This window comes from Ailuropoda melanoleuca, chromosome 17 (assembly GCF_002007445.2).
Source record: "Ailuropoda melanoleuca isolate Jingjing chromosome 17, ASM200744v2, whole genome shotgun sequence".
In the NCBI taxonomy this organism is placed as follows: Eukaryota; Metazoa; Chordata; class Mammalia; order Carnivora; family Ursidae; genus Ailuropoda; species Ailuropoda melanoleuca.
The window spans coordinates 3,635,556-3,657,197 of record NC_048234.1 but is presented as its reverse complement, the minus strand read 5'-3'; the positions used below and the strand labels follow the sequence as shown (position 1 = coordinate 3,657,197).

Genomic DNA, 21,642 nt, shown 5'->3' with positions numbered 1-21,642 from the left:
CTGAAATTATCTGACAGACCAAGTTCAGCGTAAGTCAACAAACACTTCAAAGCCAAATCTGACATTTTGGATCGTCTGTTCTGCTTGTTTCCAAAAGACTGGATCAGGAGAAGCTGATGCCATCACTGTCGTGTTATCCTCAAGCACCTTTTATTATTTGCGCCATCAACAGGCATCTGAAAGGCGTGCACGGCTTGTGACGGCCATGTACCTGGTACTGGCACAAACAGGCTAACGGGGCCTGGAACACGCAGTTGTGTGTCATCAAGGTGCCTTTCTCGGACTATATCTTTCGAGTCTCACGAAGCCTCTTGCACACTGACCACCTTCGGGGGAAGAGAGAGAAGGACTTCTTCTCCCTAGGTCGCCTTATCCCTGAAAGTGATGTAAGCCCCCTTTCTTACGGACGGCACCCCAGGCAGGTTTCCCCTACTTGTGCTCTGAATCCTTGGGCCTCAAATACTCCTCTGTTCATCCTTCTTGCCGACAGAATCCTTGCTCAACAGCTTTTAGGCTGGCCGTATTCCAGAACGTCTGGCTCGGGGTCGTGTCCGTTTGTGTTCAGTGCGCTCATTGGTGGTATCACTGAATCGGGGCTCCTCGGGGTCTGTGGCTCAGACCCACACAGGGGTTTGCAACCACCAGTTCTAGGACCACTCTGAAAGTGGCAACTACCCTCTGCAAAGGCCAGGTTATATGGATCCTTGGATGGTTTGCTGGCCATGGAAGGATGTCTCTGGGGCTGGGAAAAAGTGCTCAAGAATAGTATGAATGGAGGTGGTGTCAGTGCAGGTTGCCCTGCTGGGGTGGAGGCCCCTTCTCCCCACAGTGTGCACACACCTGCAGCGCCCCCTGTGTTTGGGGTGCGGGCTCCCTGAGCTGCCTGGCCTTTTGTTGCTGCATGCTTCCCCAATCGAACCGCGAGCCCTGATGCAGCTTCTGCTAAGAGGCCCATTTTGTATGACCCAGTGCCAAGCAGCTTCTGCGTCTCCGGGGTTCTCACTCTACCCAACTTGTGATGCCCGAGGGGCTCACAACTCTGCCGGCCTTTTTCCTGCCGCTGACAGTGGGCCGGGTGGCATTCACCCTGTTCCCTGCAGCCACACATTTCCCTCTTGCAGTGTCGTTGAGGGAGCAGCCCACGGCCCAAAGAGGAGACCATCGGGGCACTCTGGGCAGGAGATACAGATTAGGAACTGCGTTTTATGGAAGTGCTCTTAATGTGGGTATTTTTTAAAGATTTTATTTATTTGAGAGAGAGAGCTCATGTGCGCACAAGCCGGGGGAGGGGAGAGAGAGAGAGAATCTCCAGCAGATTCCGTGCTGAGCATAGAGCCCAACACGGGGCAAGAGAAAATATTCACCAAGTTTGCACTGTGGCTTAGGGTCCAGGTGGAAAGACTCAAAGCCCCACTTTCAGGCACCATATGATGTAGTTTTGGAATTTTGGTGGGGTGTGGTCCGGAGCCAACAGCCAAGAAAGAATTCTTGAGATGTCCTTGGTGCAAAATGGTGGTTTTATTAAAGCACGGGGACAGGACCCTTGGGCAGAAAGAGCTGCTGCTTTGGGCATCCAAGCTGTTGGGGAATTTTGCATGGCAGAGTGTTTGAGAAGCGAGGGCAGGTAGTCCCTTCCTCCTCAAGGGTCCCGTCCTCCTGGTGTTGGTGTCGTGTAGTGGGAGGATGTGGCAGCGTGGGCGACCAGAGGGACTTATGGAGAGGGCGCAGACCGAAGTGTTTTCTGTCCTAAGAGTGCGATTGTGAAGGCCCCTTTTGTAGCCAGAACAGTTTCCAGCAGGAGTCATGGCAGCTGATGTCAGCTGAGAACATGCCACGGGCCAGGGGTCGTGCTTGGCACTGGGCATCCTACCTCGTTTTGTCTCCAGGCAGCTCTGGGAGCTAGGGCTAGTGTCCCCCCGCGTAAGCACAGAGGATGGGGTCCCTTGCCCAGATGCCAGAGCCAAAGTGTGAATGCAGGCTGGCTGATAGGTTCAGCCCACGCTGCCTCTCCGCGTGTTACGCTGGACCTCGTATTCGTCCATATGTATGTTCTCCCATCTTTCACTTGGCCGCACTGTTGGGAAGTGACGTGCACACATGCGCACACACACACACACATACACACACACACGCTGTGCTGGGAATTAGTGGACCAGCGAGCTTCACATGGCTTACTGGTGACCATTTGAAAGCAGGGGTGACCTTTGGAGCACACCAGAGCTCAAGTTTTTGCCCCGACAACGGGGACAGTCTCCACAGCCGAACTGAGGGATCATGACGTATGTTCTGGCTCTTTGGGAAAAGGCTCAGCTCTTCAAATGAAAGGACCATGTCGGGAGGCTCTCTCCGGCCCTTATTTCTTCTTCCTTCCACGGCTCTTACCAGTCACGTTTCTTCTCTGTGGCTCTTGGTTGCACATGGCCCATGTCACCTTGGAGGCCAAAGGAATGCTGAGGTTGGGGGGCGGGGTGGGGGGAGCAGATGCGGCCTCGGGGTTGACAGAGTGGCTGTCTGCCCGAAGCCCCAGAAGTGGTACTGGTGATCTCCCTGAGATGCATTCACCCCAATTCTTCCAAACTTCTGGTGACACCTGGCGCCTCCTCCCTCCTCCTTCTGCTGCCAGAACCTGGCTTCCTCTAGATTTCAGCGGGGGGGGGGGGGCAGCGTTACTCTAAAGTCAGCTGGACCCCCCAAAGGCAGAAGCACACTGTTCATTTGGGCACAGAGCTGTCAGAACAGGCCGTGTGAGGAACCGCCACCGTCCGAGAAGCCGTGTGCGGCTCCTTTGTGTCAGACCACGTGTTAACCACACGTCCCCGCAGACCACGCGCTCCCAGCCTTTGCCAACCAGGGCACCCCGTCCTGAAAAGTGCTGGGGAGCCACTGACAAGGTCTGCCTCGTCAGCCCGCCTTTTGCTGTGTTCCAGTATAAGTCCCCTTTCTGTTTCCACTTGTCATTACATCACCCGTCATTCCAACCGACTTTCGTCATGTGTTATTGCTGACCTTCCATATTACTAACGTTCACGGATGGCCATGTAGGAAGGCACCTTCATCTTACCCGCAACGTGTTTCCAGATCCCACTGTGGGATGGCCGGTTTCTGGAAAGTATTAGTTTGCACTCCCTCCCGCTTTTGCCCCTAGAACTGGAGGGAGGGGGGATCTGTGCCTCGGAGCTAGCAGCCAGCATTCATAACGGAAGAGGTAAGTTCTGTTCTCCGTAGCGCTTTGCATCTTTGAGGACACTATGTGATTTACTTATTTTAGTTTTTGTCTGTCTTCACCCACTGCGTGTGCACACTCAGGCACGCGCATGAGCGTGCGCGCACGTGCGCACACACACACACACACAAATAGCAACTCAGCGAGAGCAGGGATTTTTGTCTTTTTGTTCACTGCTGTATCCCCAGTGACTAGAACAGCGCCTGGTACTCTGTAGATCGATCGATCGATATTTGTTAAATAAATCAAAATCCAGGGTCTCCAGTTGGGCATCTGCTTTCGGCTCAGGTCATGATCCTGGGGTCCCGGGACCGAGCCCTGTGTCAGGCTCCCTGCTCTGGCGGGCAGTCTGCTTCTCCCTCTCTTCCTGCCCCCCACCATGCTGTCTCTCTCTCTCTCTCTCTCTCAAATGAAGAAAGAAAATTCTTTTAAAAAAATAAATCAACCAAAATCCATTGTAGAGATGCAGAATCCCAAGGCCCCCAATATTGTTTTCGCTTTTCTAACCACATCAGGAGTGGGGACCTCCTGTTTCCTTGTTGATTGAACACTTACCTCAATATATAACGTACGTGATGTATGTAGAGTGCCTCGCACCGCTCACGGAGACAGACGCGGCTCTTGTTAGGAGCACCGCGGTGGCCAGGACAATGCGCATCCACCTGGGACCTGCCTGACCCACACCCCCGTTGGGCCCCTCCACGGTGCTCTTTGGGGAAGGACGGGTCCCCAAGGGGAGAGCTCCAGGCAACTCAGTTACCCCAACCAAGGGGTTCTTGTTCGCCTTGCTTACAGGAGGGGGGCTCTCCTGCCCTGACCTCTGCTCCCAGTACCTCTCGCCCTAGAACGCAAGCACATCTCCTGTTTGCTTTGACTTCAGGACATCTATGGTGTTACCCCAGGAATATCTGGGACATCACTGGAGGTATGACTGTGAGAGAGCGTCTGAGAACGCCTCTTGCTGGCAAGGTATTTCGATGGCACCTAAGCCCACAGTGCCTTCAGTGTTCTTTCAGCGCTGTACGGTAAAGCAAAACTGTCCTTGCGTCGCGCTTCCATTTTCCCCAGTAATTGGAGACACATAGTTATCTTTGCTGGTGATCTCTCTACTGGAAGGTCTCTGTTCCAAGTCAGAGGGAAGGGCTCTGGCTCGTTGAGGTGAAAGAACGTGTCATTTGTTTGAATGATGTCCGGTGACTTGCAAGCATCCAGGGATAGCTGAGCCAGAAAGAGCCGGAGCCACGGCACATCCAGGGACCTCCGGGCCCATATTGTTGGCCACACCTCCAGAGTGTCACCATTACAGGGAAGAGAGCCCAGTGGCCCGCTGGGCCCACCAGCTGTGCCTATGACAGGGTCAAGTCGAAAAGACACATAGCTGCTGCCCCCACCCCAGCTCTCGGGAAGCTGTTCTCCTGGAATTGGAACTCAGAGCCTCGGTTCAGATACTCTACCCAGTGGGCTTCTGTGTCTAGGTCAAATGACTTGCTTTAAAAAACAAACAAACAAAACCAGAGGGATAAGCATCTGACGTACTGAAAATGTATCCTCCTGGTGGCTGTACGTCCGTGCCCTGCCTTTCCGTACCTGACTTAGAACTCCGGCAGCGGCTCCCTCCTGTCGCCTTGCCAGGTCTCCCTAATTGATGCCAGGTGATGTTTTCCAGTGCAAACAGCACGGATGGAGGGGTTCGTAATGGTGAATCCATAGCCCGACCGGAGCCATCCAGAAATCTTTTGACACTTAGTCAAGAGGGAATTGTCAAAACAAGATATCCATAACAGAGTTCCTGACTGTCTTTTCAAAGACACTTGAATTTCTGCCAGATTCCAGACAGACTCGCTTTCCCAGGGGGAACACGCGGCACACGGAGGGGATATTTCTTAGCAAATATTGATGCGCCAGAGAATGGGCATTAAATTATTGACTTGACAACTCATAATAAGCTGCTTTCGATTGCTGATATGAAGGCTCATCTCTTTACAGGGGTTTCTGCCGTTGGACTGTGGCGATTTGCTGGACTGAACAGGCTTCGGGGAAGGGAAATGAGTAACACTTAAGAACACAGATGGGGCCTAGGAACTCGTCAGCACTTTCTGTGCCGGAAGCAACAGTGATGGCCGAGTTTTTACATACTCCCTCCAAGGAGTGCTATCTGCAGTGGTTTGGTTTGGTTTTGCGGAGGCCGGGGCGGGTTGATTTTCTGCCCCTCTCATGAGCGTGGGAGGCCCGCGAAGAGCCCCATGCCTGACTTTGCACCCGTCGGACCTGACCCACATTAGGTTCCGGTGTGGTGAAATCTAACTGTCTTGGCCAGACCCTTATCCCGTGGTCAGACGTGCCCAGGGTCGGCTGCCCATCGGAACAGCTTGCCCGACAGGTCTGACCTCTTGGTTGCAACATGATTTGGCCTGGCTGGTGAGGTGTGCTGTCTGTCCGGTGTTGGCCTCCCGGGGGCCTCATGGCTGTGACAGAGCCACCCGACGCCCAGCAAGGCAGGGGCCTGGTCCCTGGAGCCCAGAGCCCGGGAACCTGCCTTTCCCTAGGCCTGCATCCGGCTCCTCGCCCGCCTGACTCTTACAGTCTTAATTCCTTTCAATTTCCTGTTTCAAGGCAAGCCCCTCTTTTCTTCGTCCCATCCCCCACTCCTGTCAGGCCACCTTCCCCGATTCCTGCTTCCTGCCGAGGCCGCTCACTCTCTCTGGCCCCCAGATGTCTCCCCACACCATCCTCCTTCCCCCCAGTGTCCCGCCTTCTCTCCAGAATTGACTTTCTTCCAGCTTCTCTGTGGACGAGGAGCATTGACTGTCGTCCACATCGAGATGGGGTGGCAGCCCCGGGACTGGGGAGGTGGAATGTCTCCAGATGGGGCCCAGAACTTCAGAGGGCAGGGAGAGGAAGGTGCCCCTCTCCCCTCCCCATGTCACCCCAGCACAGACTGGGCACAGACCCCCTTGGGGGGCGCCGGCCTTGCCCCTTCCAGAGCGCCTCCAGACAAGAGCACAGTACCTTCAGGAAGCTTGTCCTTTCCACAGGAGCCAGGGCTTGGTCATGTGGGCCCAGTGTGCTGTCCCGGGGCCGTGATCCTGCCCAAAGGCGGAGGCAAACACTCCGGGTGACGTAAATGCTGAAGCAACGTTAGGGTCAGTTTCATCTAAATTTTCTTGGTTTTCAATCAGAACCAAAACACAGGCCAATTCTGGGCCAATCCTTTGCCTTCTCATGTGTTTCCTTGAGGGGTCTGTCCCTCGGCGTCACAGACAGGGCTTCCCACTGTCCTCCGGGTTGGGTCCCCTCCCGAGCCCCCTCCCCGGCCGGGTCCCCTCCCGAGCCCCCTCACCGGCCAGGCCCAGCCCCGCGGGGGTCCCTCCCAGGGAACATGGCCGGATCTGGAGCCAGCCCTGCTGTGGGCCTGCGGCCTTCCTGGGGCTCTCTGAGGGCAGGCCGGGGCCGACCTCTGAGCCCCCACCCCTCACCCACACACGGGGGAATTGTTGCTGACTTCTGGTGGGAACAGCCGGGATCGGAGCGCGGCCCGTTCTGAGCACACGTCCGTCTAGCAGCACGACGGCAGCTGTCCTTGGCGTTCCTTCTGCTCTCGCTGCGCTGCTTTTTTTTTTTTTCTTAAACATTTTATTTATTTATTTGACAGAGATAGAGACAGCCAGCAAGAGAGGGAACATAAGCAGGGGGAGTGGGAGAGGAAGAAGCAGGCTCATAGCGGAGGAGCCTGATGTGGGGCTCGATCCCATAACGCTGGGATCACGCCCTGAGCCGAAGGCAGACGCTTAACCGCTGTGCCACCCAGGCGCCCCTCGCCGCGCTGCTCTTACTTGGCACGTCGACGTGTGCGTGATGCCTTGTGCCGGCGCCGCCGGGGTGCCCGGCTTCCAGGGCCAGGCATGACTTCAGAGTCACACTTTCTGCAGGCCTTCTAGGTTCCCCTTGGGTTGGCTTTGTGCTTCTCCTCCTCCTGCCTGTGACCCCAGCCTTGGTGCTGCCCCTGCTCTGACCTGGCCTTCCTTGCCGGGGGGGCCCCACCCCACCCCCGGGCCTGACGCTCCTGTCCCCTGGCATCCGCTCGGCTGGCTCTGCTTGCCTTCCCGCCGCAGCCAGCCTGCGCCCAGCCCAGCTGCCCTTCCTGTGCCTAACGAGCCACACAGCTGCTGCCAGATATTCCGCCCTGAACTTCCAACCTTTCCTGGACACCCGTCCTCACGGCCGGGCCGCGGCTGGATCAGGGCTCCGTGTCTGAACAGAATGCCACCCAGGTGTTCCTTCCGTTTCTGCTCCTTTCCCCTCCCTTCGGGGACGAACGGCATCTGAGTTGTGTCGTTAGGCCGTGGGGCTGGCTCTCTCGGGGACATGGGGCAGCAGCTGCTGGCCACACACACACGGGCCCCCTTCTTGGGCGCGGGTCCCACGAGCAGCAATAATTACTGTCATCCGTGCTGCTGTTCACGGAGCGCCAGATTCGCCCTGGGAGCCTCCGGCACCTCGTCTTACCGAACCCTCCCCACACACCGAGGAAGTCGGTATTTCGGGGCTTTTACACGTGGTAGAACTGAACTCACCATGAAGGAATGGAGGCCGGGCCTCCCTGACTCCCCAAACCAGCGCCCCTGCCACCACATCAGAGCGCGGGATCCCTATTGCTACAGATCTTCTAACCTAAGGGAAGGGCTGGTAATAACTGACGCAGGCATTGAAGGGTGGAGGACGATCGCTTGGGAGCGCTGGCCTGGCTCTAGAAGGGTCTCTGGTTCCAGGGGCAGTGAGCAAGCAGGGTCCAAATGGAGGGTCCGAGACTGTGGCCCTGCGGGAGGGTGACAGAGGGCGGAGGGTGGAAGCAGAGGGGGGGACAGGAGGTCTGTTGAGGGGGCGGGGCCCCCCAGAACTGCCCAGGAGGGTTCACCCTCTAACGGAGAGAAGAAAGCCAGGGATGGGTTGAGTGCCAGGTGAGAACAGAACCAGTCAGAACATCAGAGAGGACCTTTGCTGGGTTTTTTAATGAAAGCACTGTTTGCGGGACTGTGGGGTGAAGGAGCAGCAGGGGAGGGGAATCTGCCCATGCCCCTTTCCCCGAGCCGGCTGAGCTTCAGGCTGGGGGCAGGAAAGCTGCTGGGGGGCCCACCCCGCGCCGCCTCGCACCCAGCTCCCACGTGGGTCTCAGGGGCCACCCCGCCAGTCTGTGCCCTCCGGTCCCAGACTCAGAATGTAAATATGTTCACCTTCTCTGCTGGGCGTCTACTCTTTTCTTAGCTTATTTGCCCAGTAATGGGATTAAAGGGAACATTTACATGAACTTTGGAAAACAAATATTCCAGTTTTGTCTTTTCTCCCGCTCACTCCCCACCTCAGCTCAGGAGTCTGCTGCAAGAAATCTGTTTGATCAGGGAGAACCCACTGGTTAATGCATAAGCAAATGTCACCTGTCAACAGGCACAACTGGAAAAAAAGGCCGGTCAATTGTGGCCGTCCTTCCTAAGTGTCTGCAGAGGAGCTCCGGAGGCCATTCGTGGCAGGAGAGGCGATCACGGCGCTAAGTGTAGGTACATGGTGGACTGTCGCCCACAGCCAGTGCGGCTTTGCGGTGATTAGCAAAACCAGATCAGAGGACCTCAGATAATATTGCCCTTTGCACCCCCTCCCTCCTACCCTGTCACCCCTCCTCCAACACTGGGCACCACATCCCCTACCGCTGAGGGCTGAGGGGGAGGTGGTCTGTGCTGAGATCTGCCCTCACTCTCCCAAGAAAAGACAGAGTCCTCCCCCTCCTCCCCCCTCCCCCTCCCCTCCGTNCCTCCCTCCTCCTCAAGCACCAGGAGCTGTTACCTATGCTCAGCGGTGGCAGCACAGCCTCCATTAATTTGCAGGTTTCCAGTGTTTCACTGGAAAAAATATGGACCATTAATCTAGATGAACAGTCTTCAGAAAACATAGCACTGTTCCGGAGAGAACTGCGTCTCATGTCCTTCCCAGTCTGCAAAGGAGTTTGTTTTCCTACATCTTTTTTTAATTGCCATGAGCTGGACTTGTAAATATTGGAAGTGGTTGAGTAATCCCCATCTGGTAAACTGACCAAAGGAAATGGCCATTTTTTTTTCCCCACTCCTGGGCCCCCGGCGCCCCGCGCCTGCCCCCGCGAGGGACACCTGGGTCTGCGAAGGGCAGCGCTGCCCTGCCAGGTGCCCACACAGCAGTGCACGGAGCCGAGTGAAGCGTGGCGGGAAGGATTCCCATGGTCAGGAGCCTCGCCAGGTGTTTCTGAGCTGGGGGTGGGGGCAGAGAGCCTTCATTGTTCGAGAAGTTGGCAGGCTCCCAGAAGTTCAACTGTCTTTCCTCGTTCTGAAATGTCAAACATTTCCTTAGCTGGGGGATGGATGAGCAGACCCCCTGACGTTTCAGCCCTACTCTGAGGGGAAAGAAAGAAGTTCGTGTTCTCTCTCTCTCTCTCTCTCTCTCTCTCTCTCTCTCTCTCTCTCTCGACTGAATACTAGTCCCTCGGGCCACGTGGTCTCCTGCGACCTCTAGGCCGAAGCATCTTTCCTATGTCTCCAGGGCTGGAGGCTCTTCCCTGCCTCTGTCTTGAAGATCCTCGCTTCTGTGTGGTGGTGACTTTTTTGTGTTACTGATGCTTTATCTTTGAGTGAAGTAATGAGAGAGGATGTATACGTGGGGTTCACGCAAGGGAATCCAGGGCGCCGGGGAGGGCACAGGTAAAACCACACTGGCCACGAATCGATCCTGGTGCATCACGGTGCATTATGCCCTCCCGTCTATTCGTTTCTGTTTTCAAGTTTCCACCAGACAAAGTGGAAAGGAGGGAGGAGAAAGGAAAAAGAGAAGAGGAGAGAGCCAAGTCGAAACTCTGTATCCCCATTTTTCAGCCCCAGCGAGCCTGGGGGCCCCCATCCCTGATAAGCCCCACATTGTGTCGGGGGCCAGGATCCCCCCTGGATAGGCCCCGCGGGTGCAGAGAAAGGGGAAGAGGTGGAGCAGGGGTCGTCCCACCTGGATTCCCAGGCGAGCTCTAGGGCTCACCAGGAGCAAAGCTTTCCCTCCCGGTGACCTGGAGCCCGGAGCACATCCCAGGCTGTGAAGTGAGCGAGCAAGGCAATGCACGCACGGGCCTTACACACACCCGGTGCCCACGCATATTCCCTGCACGGCGCAGCTTAGCCCTCCCTGGCTTCAGAACGGGCCTTGGTCACTCTTCCCGAAACATCCTTCAGAGAAGAGAGACCCCATTCAAGGAAGGTGCCAGAGCCATGGCCTCGCTCCAATAAGGCCAGACTCTTACAGAGAAAGCGTTGCCGTGTGGTAAGGTACGGGAGCACCTGCTCTTTGCTCAGGAGAGTCCCGAAGGCTGCACTGGCCTTGGTCTTGTGGTCACTCTCCATCTCGAGATGACTTCCTCACTTGACCGCCCACACACACCCATTTACCGAAACCTGGTGAAAATGTCGCAGCCAGAGGGCACCCATTTGCTCCGAAAATATAAAAGACATATTTGTCACTTGCTCTTTAAGTCCCCGCTCATCCCCAGATGAGAACCCAGTTGACCCCATGACATCAAGGTGCTCTCTCTCTGATGTCAGGAGTGAAGTGTGTTTTCAGTTTTCGCGGGTATCGGGGTGCCCTGCGTCACGTCTCCTGTAGCACGCGTTGTGTGCCTCGCGGTTTCTGTGATAGAATTATTACCGGCTTACGGAGGAATTGCTGTATTAATAGTGGTTCCAGGAGGCCCAGCCACCCTGCTGCTTAACTGTCCCGTTAAAGGACTCCCAGCCCAGAAGCTTCTGTCTGGCCTCCTGGCATCTGTGCAGCGTCTGTCCATTGGTGCCGATCGCCTTTTGAATCTTCTCTCTTTGGCTTCTTTGACACGTTCTCAGCTTCTCTCTCTCAACTGTTCTTGCTTTGTCTTTCTTACTGGTTCTTCTCGTCCCTTCCAGATGGTAAATACATTTATTCGTTTATATAAAAAACAACAAACGATCCGTGCCTCTTCTGTGGGTGAGGCTCTGTTCTAGGTACGAGGGATGCGGCGGTGAACTGGACAGGCTCGGCCCCTGTGTTGGGCCCTCACGTGCCAGTGGTGGAAACAGACAGACAGTATCCGAGCACAGTTGATGGAAGGCCAGGGAGGAGGTCTTTGAGGAAGTGACGCTGATGCTGGGTTCTGGGGGACAAGTAGGGAGCAAGTAGGCCAAGGGGGGCAGGAAGGGCCCACGTGTAAATGCTGGGCAGCGGGAAGGAGCGTAACCCTGGCCATTGAGGGAACTGAAGGCCGGGTGCCTGGAGCCTGGGTGCCGAGTGTGGCTGCCAGGGTAGCGGGACCCAGATCGTGGGGGGCCTTTGAGGCCCCCTAAAGAATTTGGATTTCAGTCTAGCCCTCTGAGAGTTGCAAGGCAGCCAGTAAGCTGATCTGGTTTGGGCTCCGGCTCAGTTATGGGGAGCAGAGTGGGCGGCAGGTGGGCACACCGCCGTGGCCCAGATAGGAGGTGGTGGGAGCCGCTGGCGCCTGGAGGCCCGTTCCCTGGAATTATGTACGAGCTTGAACCGGGCGTATGGTTTCTTCTTCCCAGCCAGTCACTGTCCTCCGTCTCCTCGCTCCCGTCTCTTGTTATGCTGTGCTTGTCACCACCTGCCGTGAATCTCAGGGTCACTGGTGTTGGCCTCTCCTTCAGCCGTCCCCTCCCCTGCAGTCCAGGACCCCTGCTGCCCATCCAGCCTGTCGGCCCCAAGAGCTCCCCCAGCTCTGATCGTACCCTGAGCAGCAGTCAGTGAACCACCATGCCTCGTCTCCCGTCTTTTCACAGCACCCAGGCCTCCCCCCGTCTTTGGGGTTACCCTGCACTCTGGAGTGCTAGCAGGTGCCCCTCCACGCTCCTCAGTCCCTCTGCGGCCTCCAGTTCCATGCTGGTTCCCTGATCCTACGCAGGACCATCTCCCAGCCCCGCCAGGAAGTGGTGGGATTCCTGCCCAGGGGAGCTTGGTCAACCTGGAGATGTTTCTGGAGGCTGAAATGGATGAAGAGATTTGTTCTTCTGGTTCTGGCAAGAAGATGGATTGAGATCATGTTCACTCGCGGGCGCGTACACACACACACACACACTCGCTCATGCACACCTGACTACACGCGTCTCGAAAGGCGAGATGAAGAATTGCAGCCCCGCCCCTGAAATGCTGGTGCACCGCTGATTTACAAGGAAGAGAGGAAATCCGCGGGGGAGAGAAGTGGAGAGAGAGCTGGAAACCAGAGCCCCCGTGGATGCACCGAGGCTGCGGCTGGGTCGTTATCGGCCACGGTGGTGTAGAGCAGGGATCCACGCACTTCTGTGAAAGACGGGGTAGTAAACAGCCTAGGCTTTGCAGACCACAGACAGTGCGTCACATCTTTGTCTTTTTTGACAACCCTTAAAAAATGTACAAACCATTCTTGGTGCGGGGGTTGTACGAAAACAGACCACCAGCCAGAGTTGGCCCAAGGGGCCACAGTTTGCTGACCCCTGATGGAGAGGCTTGGGTTAGCGTCCATGTGAAGCTTGGGAGAAATCATAGGTCCCGAGAGGGAGTACTCGTGGAAGATCAGATCATCAGAGAAAGAGAGGGTGTTAGAACAAAATCACCCACTGTCACAGCGAGATGACAAGGAAGCTTGCCATATATTTTTATGTCCCTTCTTAATATTCCACACTGTGCCCGTGCTGTGCTTTACAAGGGTTGAGTTGAGAGAGCACGCTCCTTGGGGCACCTGGAGGCTCAGTCGGTTGAGTGTTCAACTCTTGGTTTCGGCTCAGGTCACCGTCTCAGGGTCCTGAGATCAAGCCCTGCGTCCCGCTCCACGCTCAGTGGGGAGTCTGCTTGAGATTCTCTCCCTCTGCCCCTCCCCCCGCATGCTCTCTCTTTCTCTCTCTAAAATAAAGACGTCTTTACTTTTTTTTTTAAGATTTTATTTATTTGAGAGAGAAAGAGCACAAGCGGGGAGGAGGGTTAGAGGGAGAGGAAAGAGCAGTCTTCCCGCTGAGCAGGGAGCCCGATGCGGGACTCCATCCCAGGACCCTGAGCTCATGACCCGAGCCGAAGGCAGACGCTTAATCACTGGAGCCACCCAGGCGCCCCAATAAATAAATCTTTAAAAAAATAATAAAATGAACACTACTTGGACTACTTTGAACTCTGGACGTCTGTGGAGGGAATTCAGGGTGTCTGCGAACTCCCTGGGTGGGAAAGTAAATTGAATTCTTATTTCTACTAGCCTCTAATTGAGTGAAATACAGCCTTTTCTTCCGTTAAGAACACAGACAATGAACCACACTATCGTTAGTAGTCCTGGTGACTTTGTCATCCGTGGAAATCATAGGTATTTTCACATCAAAATATAGTGTATGTATTATTATCTCAGATTTTTAAAAATATATGTTGGATAAGCATGTTTCATTGTAACTGGAAATTTTAAAACACATTTCTGAATAATTGTTGGGCCAAAGAGGAAATTGCTGAAAAATTTAAAATACACAGAACTTAGAAACTAACAGCAGTGAAATTATTTCATATCAAAAGTTACATGGGGGCACCCAGCTGCCTCAGTGGATGGAATGCATGACTCTTGATCTCAGGGTCATGAGTTTGAGCCCCACATTGGGTGTAGAGATTACTTAAAAATAAAATCTTAAAAAAAAAAAGTTGCTGACTTTGAGGGACAGTACTTAGAAGAAAAATGGAAAATGAGTGAACGAACTTTCAGTTCAAAGAACAGCAGAGTGAATACAGAGAAAGCCTATGAGTCGTAGGATTAAGGAAAACAGATGCAGAAATTAAAACAGGAAGGGGCGCCTGGGTGGCACAGTGGTTTGGCATCTGCCTTCAGCTCAGGGCATGATCCTGGTTATGGGATCGAGCCCCACATCGGGCTCCTCTGCTATGAGCCTGCTTCTTCCTCTCCCACTCCCCCTGCTTGTGTTCCCTCTCTCGCTGGCTGTCTCTATCTCTGTCAAATAAATAAATAAAATCTTCAAAAAAAAAAAAAGAAATTAAAACAGGAAATAAGAGGGAGATGGCCAACAGCGTCAGAACCTGTTCTTGGAAGAGATGACCAAAAGAGCCACCTTGAGGCAAGGCTAATCAGGAAAAGGAATGTCCAAATACGCCGTGTTAGAGGCAAAAAAGAAGGGCACAGGTACAACCTAGTGTTTAAATTCTAAGAGAATGTAATTTACACCGGTATTTTTGAACACTCAGAAAAAGCGGGCAGTTTCCCAGAAGATCTAACTTAACAAAACTGAGTCCAGAAGAAGGGAGAGCAGAACTCCCAGTGTGGGAAACCGTCCGAGTGCAGAGTGAGTGTTGAGGACACACGGCGTGACCGTTCATCCATTTATTCAACGAACGGGCATTGAGTCTCTGCTCCAGGTGCCGTCATGGAAGCTGGGGGTGCAGCAGCCGATGACATAATCACAGCTCCATACCGTCCGTCACTTCTGTCCAGTAGAACTTTCTGCAGCGAGGAAGGAAGTTCATCGGTTGTCTCTGTCCAGCATGGTAGCTCTTGAGCAGTTGAAATGTGGTTAGTGTAACTGAGAAACTGAGCTCTCTACTATATTTGATTTTAATTCACTGCAATGTAAAGAGCCCTGTGTGGCCGGTGGGTATCTAGTTAGTAAGATCCCTAATGTGCTAGGGGCCTCCTGTAAGAGCGTCAGGGGTTGAACTCCTGGGACCGACCTTTCCGGAAACAGCTCCTTCGCCTGAGGTGGGCAGTCCTGGGGGCCAAACAACTATGTGATCCTGCGCGTTTGACCCACCTGTCACTTCCTAGACGCGTTTACGTGCTTTCTCTCACGTGCTCCTCGCTTCCCTCCCGGCGTGTCAGTCGCGCAGGAACCCTTGAGAGAGCAAATGTTCATCCAGTGCTGACTTCGCAGAAGTCCCCTCCATCGGATATATATTTAAAAAAATTTTTTTTAAAGATTTTATTTATTTATTCGACAGAAATTGAGACAGCCAGCGAGAGAGGGAACACAAGCAGGGGGAGTGGGAGAGGAAGAAGCAGGCTCCCAAAGGAGGAGCCTGATGTGGGGCTCGATCCCATAACGCCGGGATCACGTCCTGAGTCGAAGGCAGACGCTTAACCGCTGTGCCACCCAGGCACCCCTTAAAAATTTTTTTTAAGATTTTATTGATTTGAGAGCGAGAAAGAGAGCCCGAGCGGTGGGGAGGGGCAGAGGGCGAGGGAGAGGTAGGTTCCTCGCTGAGCAGGGAGCCCTGACACGGGGCTCGATCCTAGGACTCCAAGATCATGACCTGAGCTGAAGGCAGACACTTAACCCACTGAGCCACCCGGGAGCCCCTCTGTTGGATACTTATGAGGGACCTAAGTATCTTGGGCTCAAGAAGAAAAGGCAAAGCCATGTATACAGTAGAAAAAATGGATTCTAGATGTAACCTTTCCTTGCAGACCCAAAAGCCCTTTGCTTTGTTGATCCTTCATCAATGCAAACTGAAACCAGAGCCGAGCTGCCAGTGGAAGCTGGAGCCAAGGGCTGTGCGTGCCCTCCGCTCCTCACCGGAAGGCCCAGCCAGTCCCCCCGCAGTCTTGCTGGTGCTTTGCTGGCACAACTCTCGAGCTGGAGAGGTAGAGAAACTCTCCAGTGTCCCCGGAGCCCCAGCCTCTGCAGCCAGCGCCCCAGGGCTGCTGACCCCACACACACGTGCACACACACACACACACACACACACGCGGAGCACAAACCGCAGGCTCAGAGGGCCCGGACCCCTCGCAGAGCCGCATCCCCGTCCCCCGCGAAGGTAGTTCATAGGCTGCGTGATGCCCTTCCGGCGTGAATGGCTAAAGCGGCCTCTCGCGCTTGTGTTTTCCAGGGATGGTCATGGTGATTTTACTGCTGCTCGTGGCGATTGTGGTCGTGGCCGTCTGGCCCACCAACTAGCGGCAGTAAGGGGACCACCAGCCGTGACGCCTGCCAGCGCTGGAGAGAAGCCCGGAGCCCCAGTGGTCCATGAACCCGCTCTCAATAAATCCCCCCAAAGCTTTGAACAACTGCGCGTTGCTTCGGTAAAGGCACGGAGCGGGGCGGCTCTGGAGCTGCAGGCCCCGTACGACCCCTTTGCTTTCAACGCTGGTCATTTGGGTGCCAGCCCAGGGTCCCTCAGGGGGCCGTGCCCCATGGCTGCCGGTGGGTTCCGGCCACCCCGCAGTGCGCTGGGCATCCTGGGGAGGGGGGGATGCCAGGTTAATAGGCGTCCGTCTGCTTGGGGAAGTCGTGTGCCCGCGAAGGAGACGGTGAGTGAACAGTCAAGGCCCCGTGTGTCCAGGTGGGGAGGAAGGGCGCATGTCTGAGTGCACCTGTCACCCCGCCCCCCCCCGGCCAAGTCAGCGCTCCCAGGGCTTGCTGCCGTTAACTCAGAAATATTTCCGGACTCTACTTTGGGAACTGCCTTCAGACCCTGAAGCACCCCCCCTCCTTTCCTCGGTGACAGTAAACCCATTTTCCTGGGCCGAAACATGGCTCTGAGCAGCCAGACCGGGTCTGGTGGGTAAGGTGGGGGTGGGGGAACATCAGGCTGGAAAGCACCCGGTCGGGTCCAGAGAGAGGTGTGATTACGACGTTGAGAGGGCAGTACCTTTATTTGGCTCCTACACAGGCTCGGAGCACCCCGTGTGTGCGAGTGTAAGGGCCGATGGGTGGCGTGGGCCCGGGGAGCCTCGGCGAGTCCCAGGTTCGAAGGTGCCCTCTGTCCTGTGTGTGTAGAGAGCAGGATGGCCAGCTGGCCGGGCTTTTGCTCTCCCTGGTGAAGGGGGAAGGAATTAGGGTGAGTGATGGGGCCATTCCCAAAGCCCAAGGTTTCACTGAAGAAAAAGGGGAGAGTGGGCCCGTGGGAGGGGAATCCTGGGGTCTCCCACGGATTTCCCAGATACTGCGGACGGCTGTCCTCAAGAGGGCGCGGCCGGACCCTCCAGGGGCAGAGACACAGGAGTCGCAGCACCGCCTGGCGCAGCATGTCCTAGGACCCCGAGACCAAAGACGGCCGTGTGCCAGGAGGATCTGGGTCCGGAGGCCCGGCCCTCAGTCAGAGGCTTGGTTAAGTCGAACGTCGTGCAGAAGGGGGGTGGCCCTCTTCCCAGCAGCTCTTCCCTGTGGTGTGGGCTCACTTCAAGCTCCCGCCAGCCCCTGCCCCACCTGAGTGGTCCCGCCTCCCTGTGGTGTGTGCATGCGGCCATGACATGCCTGTGTCTCTTCCAACCCTGCTCCTGGCCTGCCTGGGACAGCCGAACAGACGGGACTGGCTGAGTCCACACCTGCCCAGACCCAAATGGCCTAGGTCTGTCCCGGTCGTGGGTGTCTTGCCCCTGCTGCCCGTCCATCGTGGAACCAGTCTTCTCACTGCAGACCCTGAGCCAGGGGGACAGCCCTGGGGACAGCACTGCGGGCTCTAGCAGAGGAGAGGGGGACTCTGGGAACCCTCACAGCGGCTGTGGAATGTTCTGTCCGGAAGTGAACCCATTGCCTCTGCTCAGAGCTCACTGGCCAGGACCAGTCACCTGGCCCTGCTCAACCACGAGGGGCCCAGGACGTGGCCAGAAGGCAGAGGGCTGGAGCTAGGTGGGGAACGGCCCCGGAGGACACACACCACTGACCAGCTACATGACCGCTGCTTCCAGCGTCGCCGCGAGGAGTCGGTGACGTAGCACGTGCGCGCACAGAGCGTACCGCCTGGTTCTGACCCCACACTGACCCCATCAGGCCGGTGGTCTCCAGATCGGAGCCCCTGTTCCACTGCACAGTCTTGGCCAAGTGCGGGGAGCAAACCGGGGAGGCCGTGAGAGGGAGCCGGACCAGAGAGGAAGCTCTCCTGCCTCCTAGGACCCTACTGCCCGCTGACCTCCGGGGGCGGCCCACACACCGGAGCGAGGCTGGGACGCAGGGACAGGAAACCGAAGAGGCTTGTCTCGAGGTGGGTGTGTTCTCGAAGGAGAGGGGCCGTGCCGGACAGGGGCCGAGGCCTCATGGACAGTAAGGCGCCCGGGATGCGTGTTCCTTGTCGGGGCGGGGGAGGCGGGCGGTTGCTACTGGATTACCCAGAGGGCCATCAAGAATCCGCAGAGCCGCGTCTCCCAGCCTCGTCGTGCGAACCCCCCAATCCGCAGAGACCGTGTCTCCTTGGAACCCCCCCCCACTTTGGGGCTCATGGGATGCAGCATTGAAGGTCTGTTTGACTTTCTCACCTCCTCTTGACTTGCTCAGCACGGAGCCCCGGCAACTTGTGGGGCGTCTTTGAACCAGAGCCACGGCGTCCTGGCTCAGTCACACGGAAAGGCCTTTTCAAGCCAAACACTGGGCTGATGTCTGCACACAGCAGCTTCTGTTCTTTTGACGGAGTGGGCTCGGGGCCCGGCTAGCTGGGTGCCCTGGACAAGTGACTTCACTTCTCTGGACCCTCAGGCAGGGGAGGCGGTGAAATGCCGGCTGGTTCGGCCGTGAGGACCTGCCGTCTGTGCCCCGGGGTGGTGCCGGGCAGGAAGGATCCCCCTGTCCTTACCTTCCTGCCGGCTGAGTTTCTCTTGGACAACACCCACCTCTCTGAAGCAAAGGGCACCCGGCTATGTTGAGCCACGTTTGGGCATCTGTTGCGTCGAGACCCACCCCGGAGTTAACGTGGCTAACCTCATGGGGGCATTTTCCAGCTTGGTTTGGCAAGGCCTGGTCACCCCACCCCCCACCCACCCCCAGAAGTGTCAGGACTGCGGGCCCCCGGGGGCCCACAGTGCTCTGAGTCGGCCGTGTGAGCAGTTAGGACCTCACCCTAAGCACAGGGAAGAGAGGCAGGATAGCGCCTTTTTCCGTGGAAATAAACTATATTAAAATAACAGTATAAGTACTGTTTAACTTAACTGATTATGAATGATAAGCATTTAAAGGCTGGATACCATATAAAGAAGTCCAGATACCTGCTTACAACTGGTACTTATGTTCTGTTGAAATTTCATTATTATTAATAACTGTAACTAAAGCTTCGTCTTAATCAGCCCCAGGATGCTGTGCTCCTTTCAGGGCCCTTGGGGCCCCGGCGGAGCCCTGTCCATCCACGGGGCTGCTGCAGAATTCCCACAGGCCCCTCGGCTTCTAGAACTGCAGCCGGCCTGCGGCTGCATCCTCCCTCCTAGTCCGCAAGGCCAGCCCCAGCCTCCTTAGACCCCTTACTCCCCACGTTGTCAGCATCGGGGTTACCCTGGGAGCTCTTGCATAGACCACAGATGTTCTCTTATCTATTGGGTTTTCCAGCCTAGCGCCTGCTCAAGTTATGGGGGGTATTTTTCCCCCTTATTTTAAAAAGTGGGCCAAGACTCGTCTTTCCTCTAATTGTCCAGTTTCAGACTTCCAGCCACATGCCGATCACAAGGAACATTCGCCTCCTCCCAGCAGTGGCCTGTGGTCCGTGGAGCCTGCAGGTGGATACAGCAGTGAGCTCGTGCACCCAGACACCGTGTGTCTCACTGGCTCTGTCCGTCCTTCCCTCCCCATTTCTCTTGGCATGTGCCTTCTCTGTCTTTACTTAGTCTTAAGAGAGCACGGGAAGAGATGTCTGTTCAATAAAATCTGAAGCCCAGGGCGTCTCTGCCATGAGTGGGCAGCCAGCGCGCTGCCTCGGTAGGGGGCCTGGCCTCCCGGAAAGTCGGGCAGACCCCAGGAAGCGTCCCCGCCCCGGAGTGTCTGGGGTTTGGACCCAGAGTCCCAGAGGGGGTCGCTCAGCTTCCTTGGGCATCAGCAGCCGTCTCTCAGTGGGCTTGTCGGCCACCTCGGGCCAGCACTTAGCAGCATCTTGGGCTTACTTCCTGCACGGACTTCGGCAGGGGTGAGCGCGTCCCCTCCCCAGCGAGAGCATAAGACCCCCGACCCCCCGGGTCTGCACTGGCCAGAAAAGTCTTCCTCTCTCCTCGGCCTGTCCAGGCATTGCCACCCCAGCAGGGACTCACTCCTGAGCTGATGAGGACACCGGAGATCAAGGGACACTGGAGGTCGCTCCTGGCTGGGCTTTCACCCCCGGTTCCAAGAACACGGCCCCCATCTCTCAGAGCCAGAGCCCTGCGGCAGCTGGGCTGGCCCTGGTTCTTCCTGAGAAGCTCAAACATCTCCGTCACCTCTCCAAGCCTCAAGGAAAGGGCTTTCCGGGCCTTCCAGGGCCAGATGAGGCCCGTCGCTGAGACCTGTCTTCGAAACAGCTGGGTGCAGAAATTATAGCTTCCTGGTGACGATCGGCCCCCCTTTTGCATGGCAACGGAACGTGTTCCTAATGACTGAATTGTTTATTTAATAAAGAAAGCGCAACCATTTGGAGGTTTAAATATAGCCTCCCAGAAACCCAGTGAGCTTGGCTCCCAGGGCCTGCCCTGCTCGAAGCCCTTAGCAGTGGCTTGGAACCCACTCTGAGTTTCCCCAACCCTGTCGTCTTTCCTCCGGAGTCTCTTCTTGGCTTTGAGCAGAAGACACGGATTCTGTGAAAGGCAAAAATTACTTGCAGGTTCTGAATCCTTCAGAAGGGGAAGTTCAGAGGTGTGCAAGGACACCTCTTTTTGCTGCCCTCCTGGGGCCCACCTAACCTGGAGCCCCGAAGAGTGGCAAGGATGGATCCCAGGGGCGGTGTCTTGGGGACTGAAATACACATGGTCCCACCCAGGAGGCTTTTTGCTCCAAATCGCAGTCAGAGCCAGCAAACCCTAGGAGTTTGTAAGCACAGTGGCCCTTCCCCATCTTTTTGGGGGTAGTTAGGGCTCTGTCGCTGGGGGTTCTAAGAGCAGACGCCATATTCCTTAAGAGTTGCCTGAAGACTCACTGTCCTCTCCCCACGGCAGGCTCAGGCCACCAGTAAAGACAAGGAGACAGTGAACAGTGTACAAGAGTTTATTTAAATGATATCTGAACTTAGTTCTATCATGTGGGGCCCACGTTACAAGTTCCATCTGGCTCCATTACAACTCTAACCCCCCCAAAAAAAAAAACCTTAAAAAAAAAGAAAATCCACAACTTTTTCCATGTCATTAAATATATTCATATATAATAACCATAATATATTAGTATGCATTGGAAAGAAACACTGACCCAAACAATATGTCATGGTCACAACTAAACATTTACAATTCTGAGTGAACAGAACTCAGAAACGCAGGAGGGAGCTGGGGAGAGGGGGGACGGAAGTGCCTTTGGGAGTGGGGGGGGTGGGAAGAGAGGGGGAAGAGAGGTCTGATGACGCAGGCGGGGCTGGCTTGGTTTTGGCAGGGGGACGAGGCCCCGGCCCCGCGAGTGCACATGTGGATACCCCTAGGGTATGGCATGCCTGTGGCCATGAACCGTGTGTGGCCCAGTGACCCCATCCGTGAGTCTAGTTCATCCACTCGCCAG

General features: G+C 55.7%; 1 protein-coding gene across 1 annotated transcript in view; it reads left to right on the top strand.

Moving 5' to 3' along the window:
• Positions 1-16,283, top strand: part of STX8 (syntaxin 8) — a 251,809-nt gene extending 235,526 nt beyond the window's left edge. The window contains exon 8 of the mRNA XM_002921144.4: positions 16,106-16,283. Within this exon, the coding sequence (XP_002921190.1) occupies positions 16,106-16,173 (68 nt within the window). The 3' untranslated portion in view covers positions 16,174-16,283. The remainder of the gene's footprint in view (positions 1-16,105) is intronic.
• Positions 16,284-21,642: the final 5,359 nt, after the last annotated feature.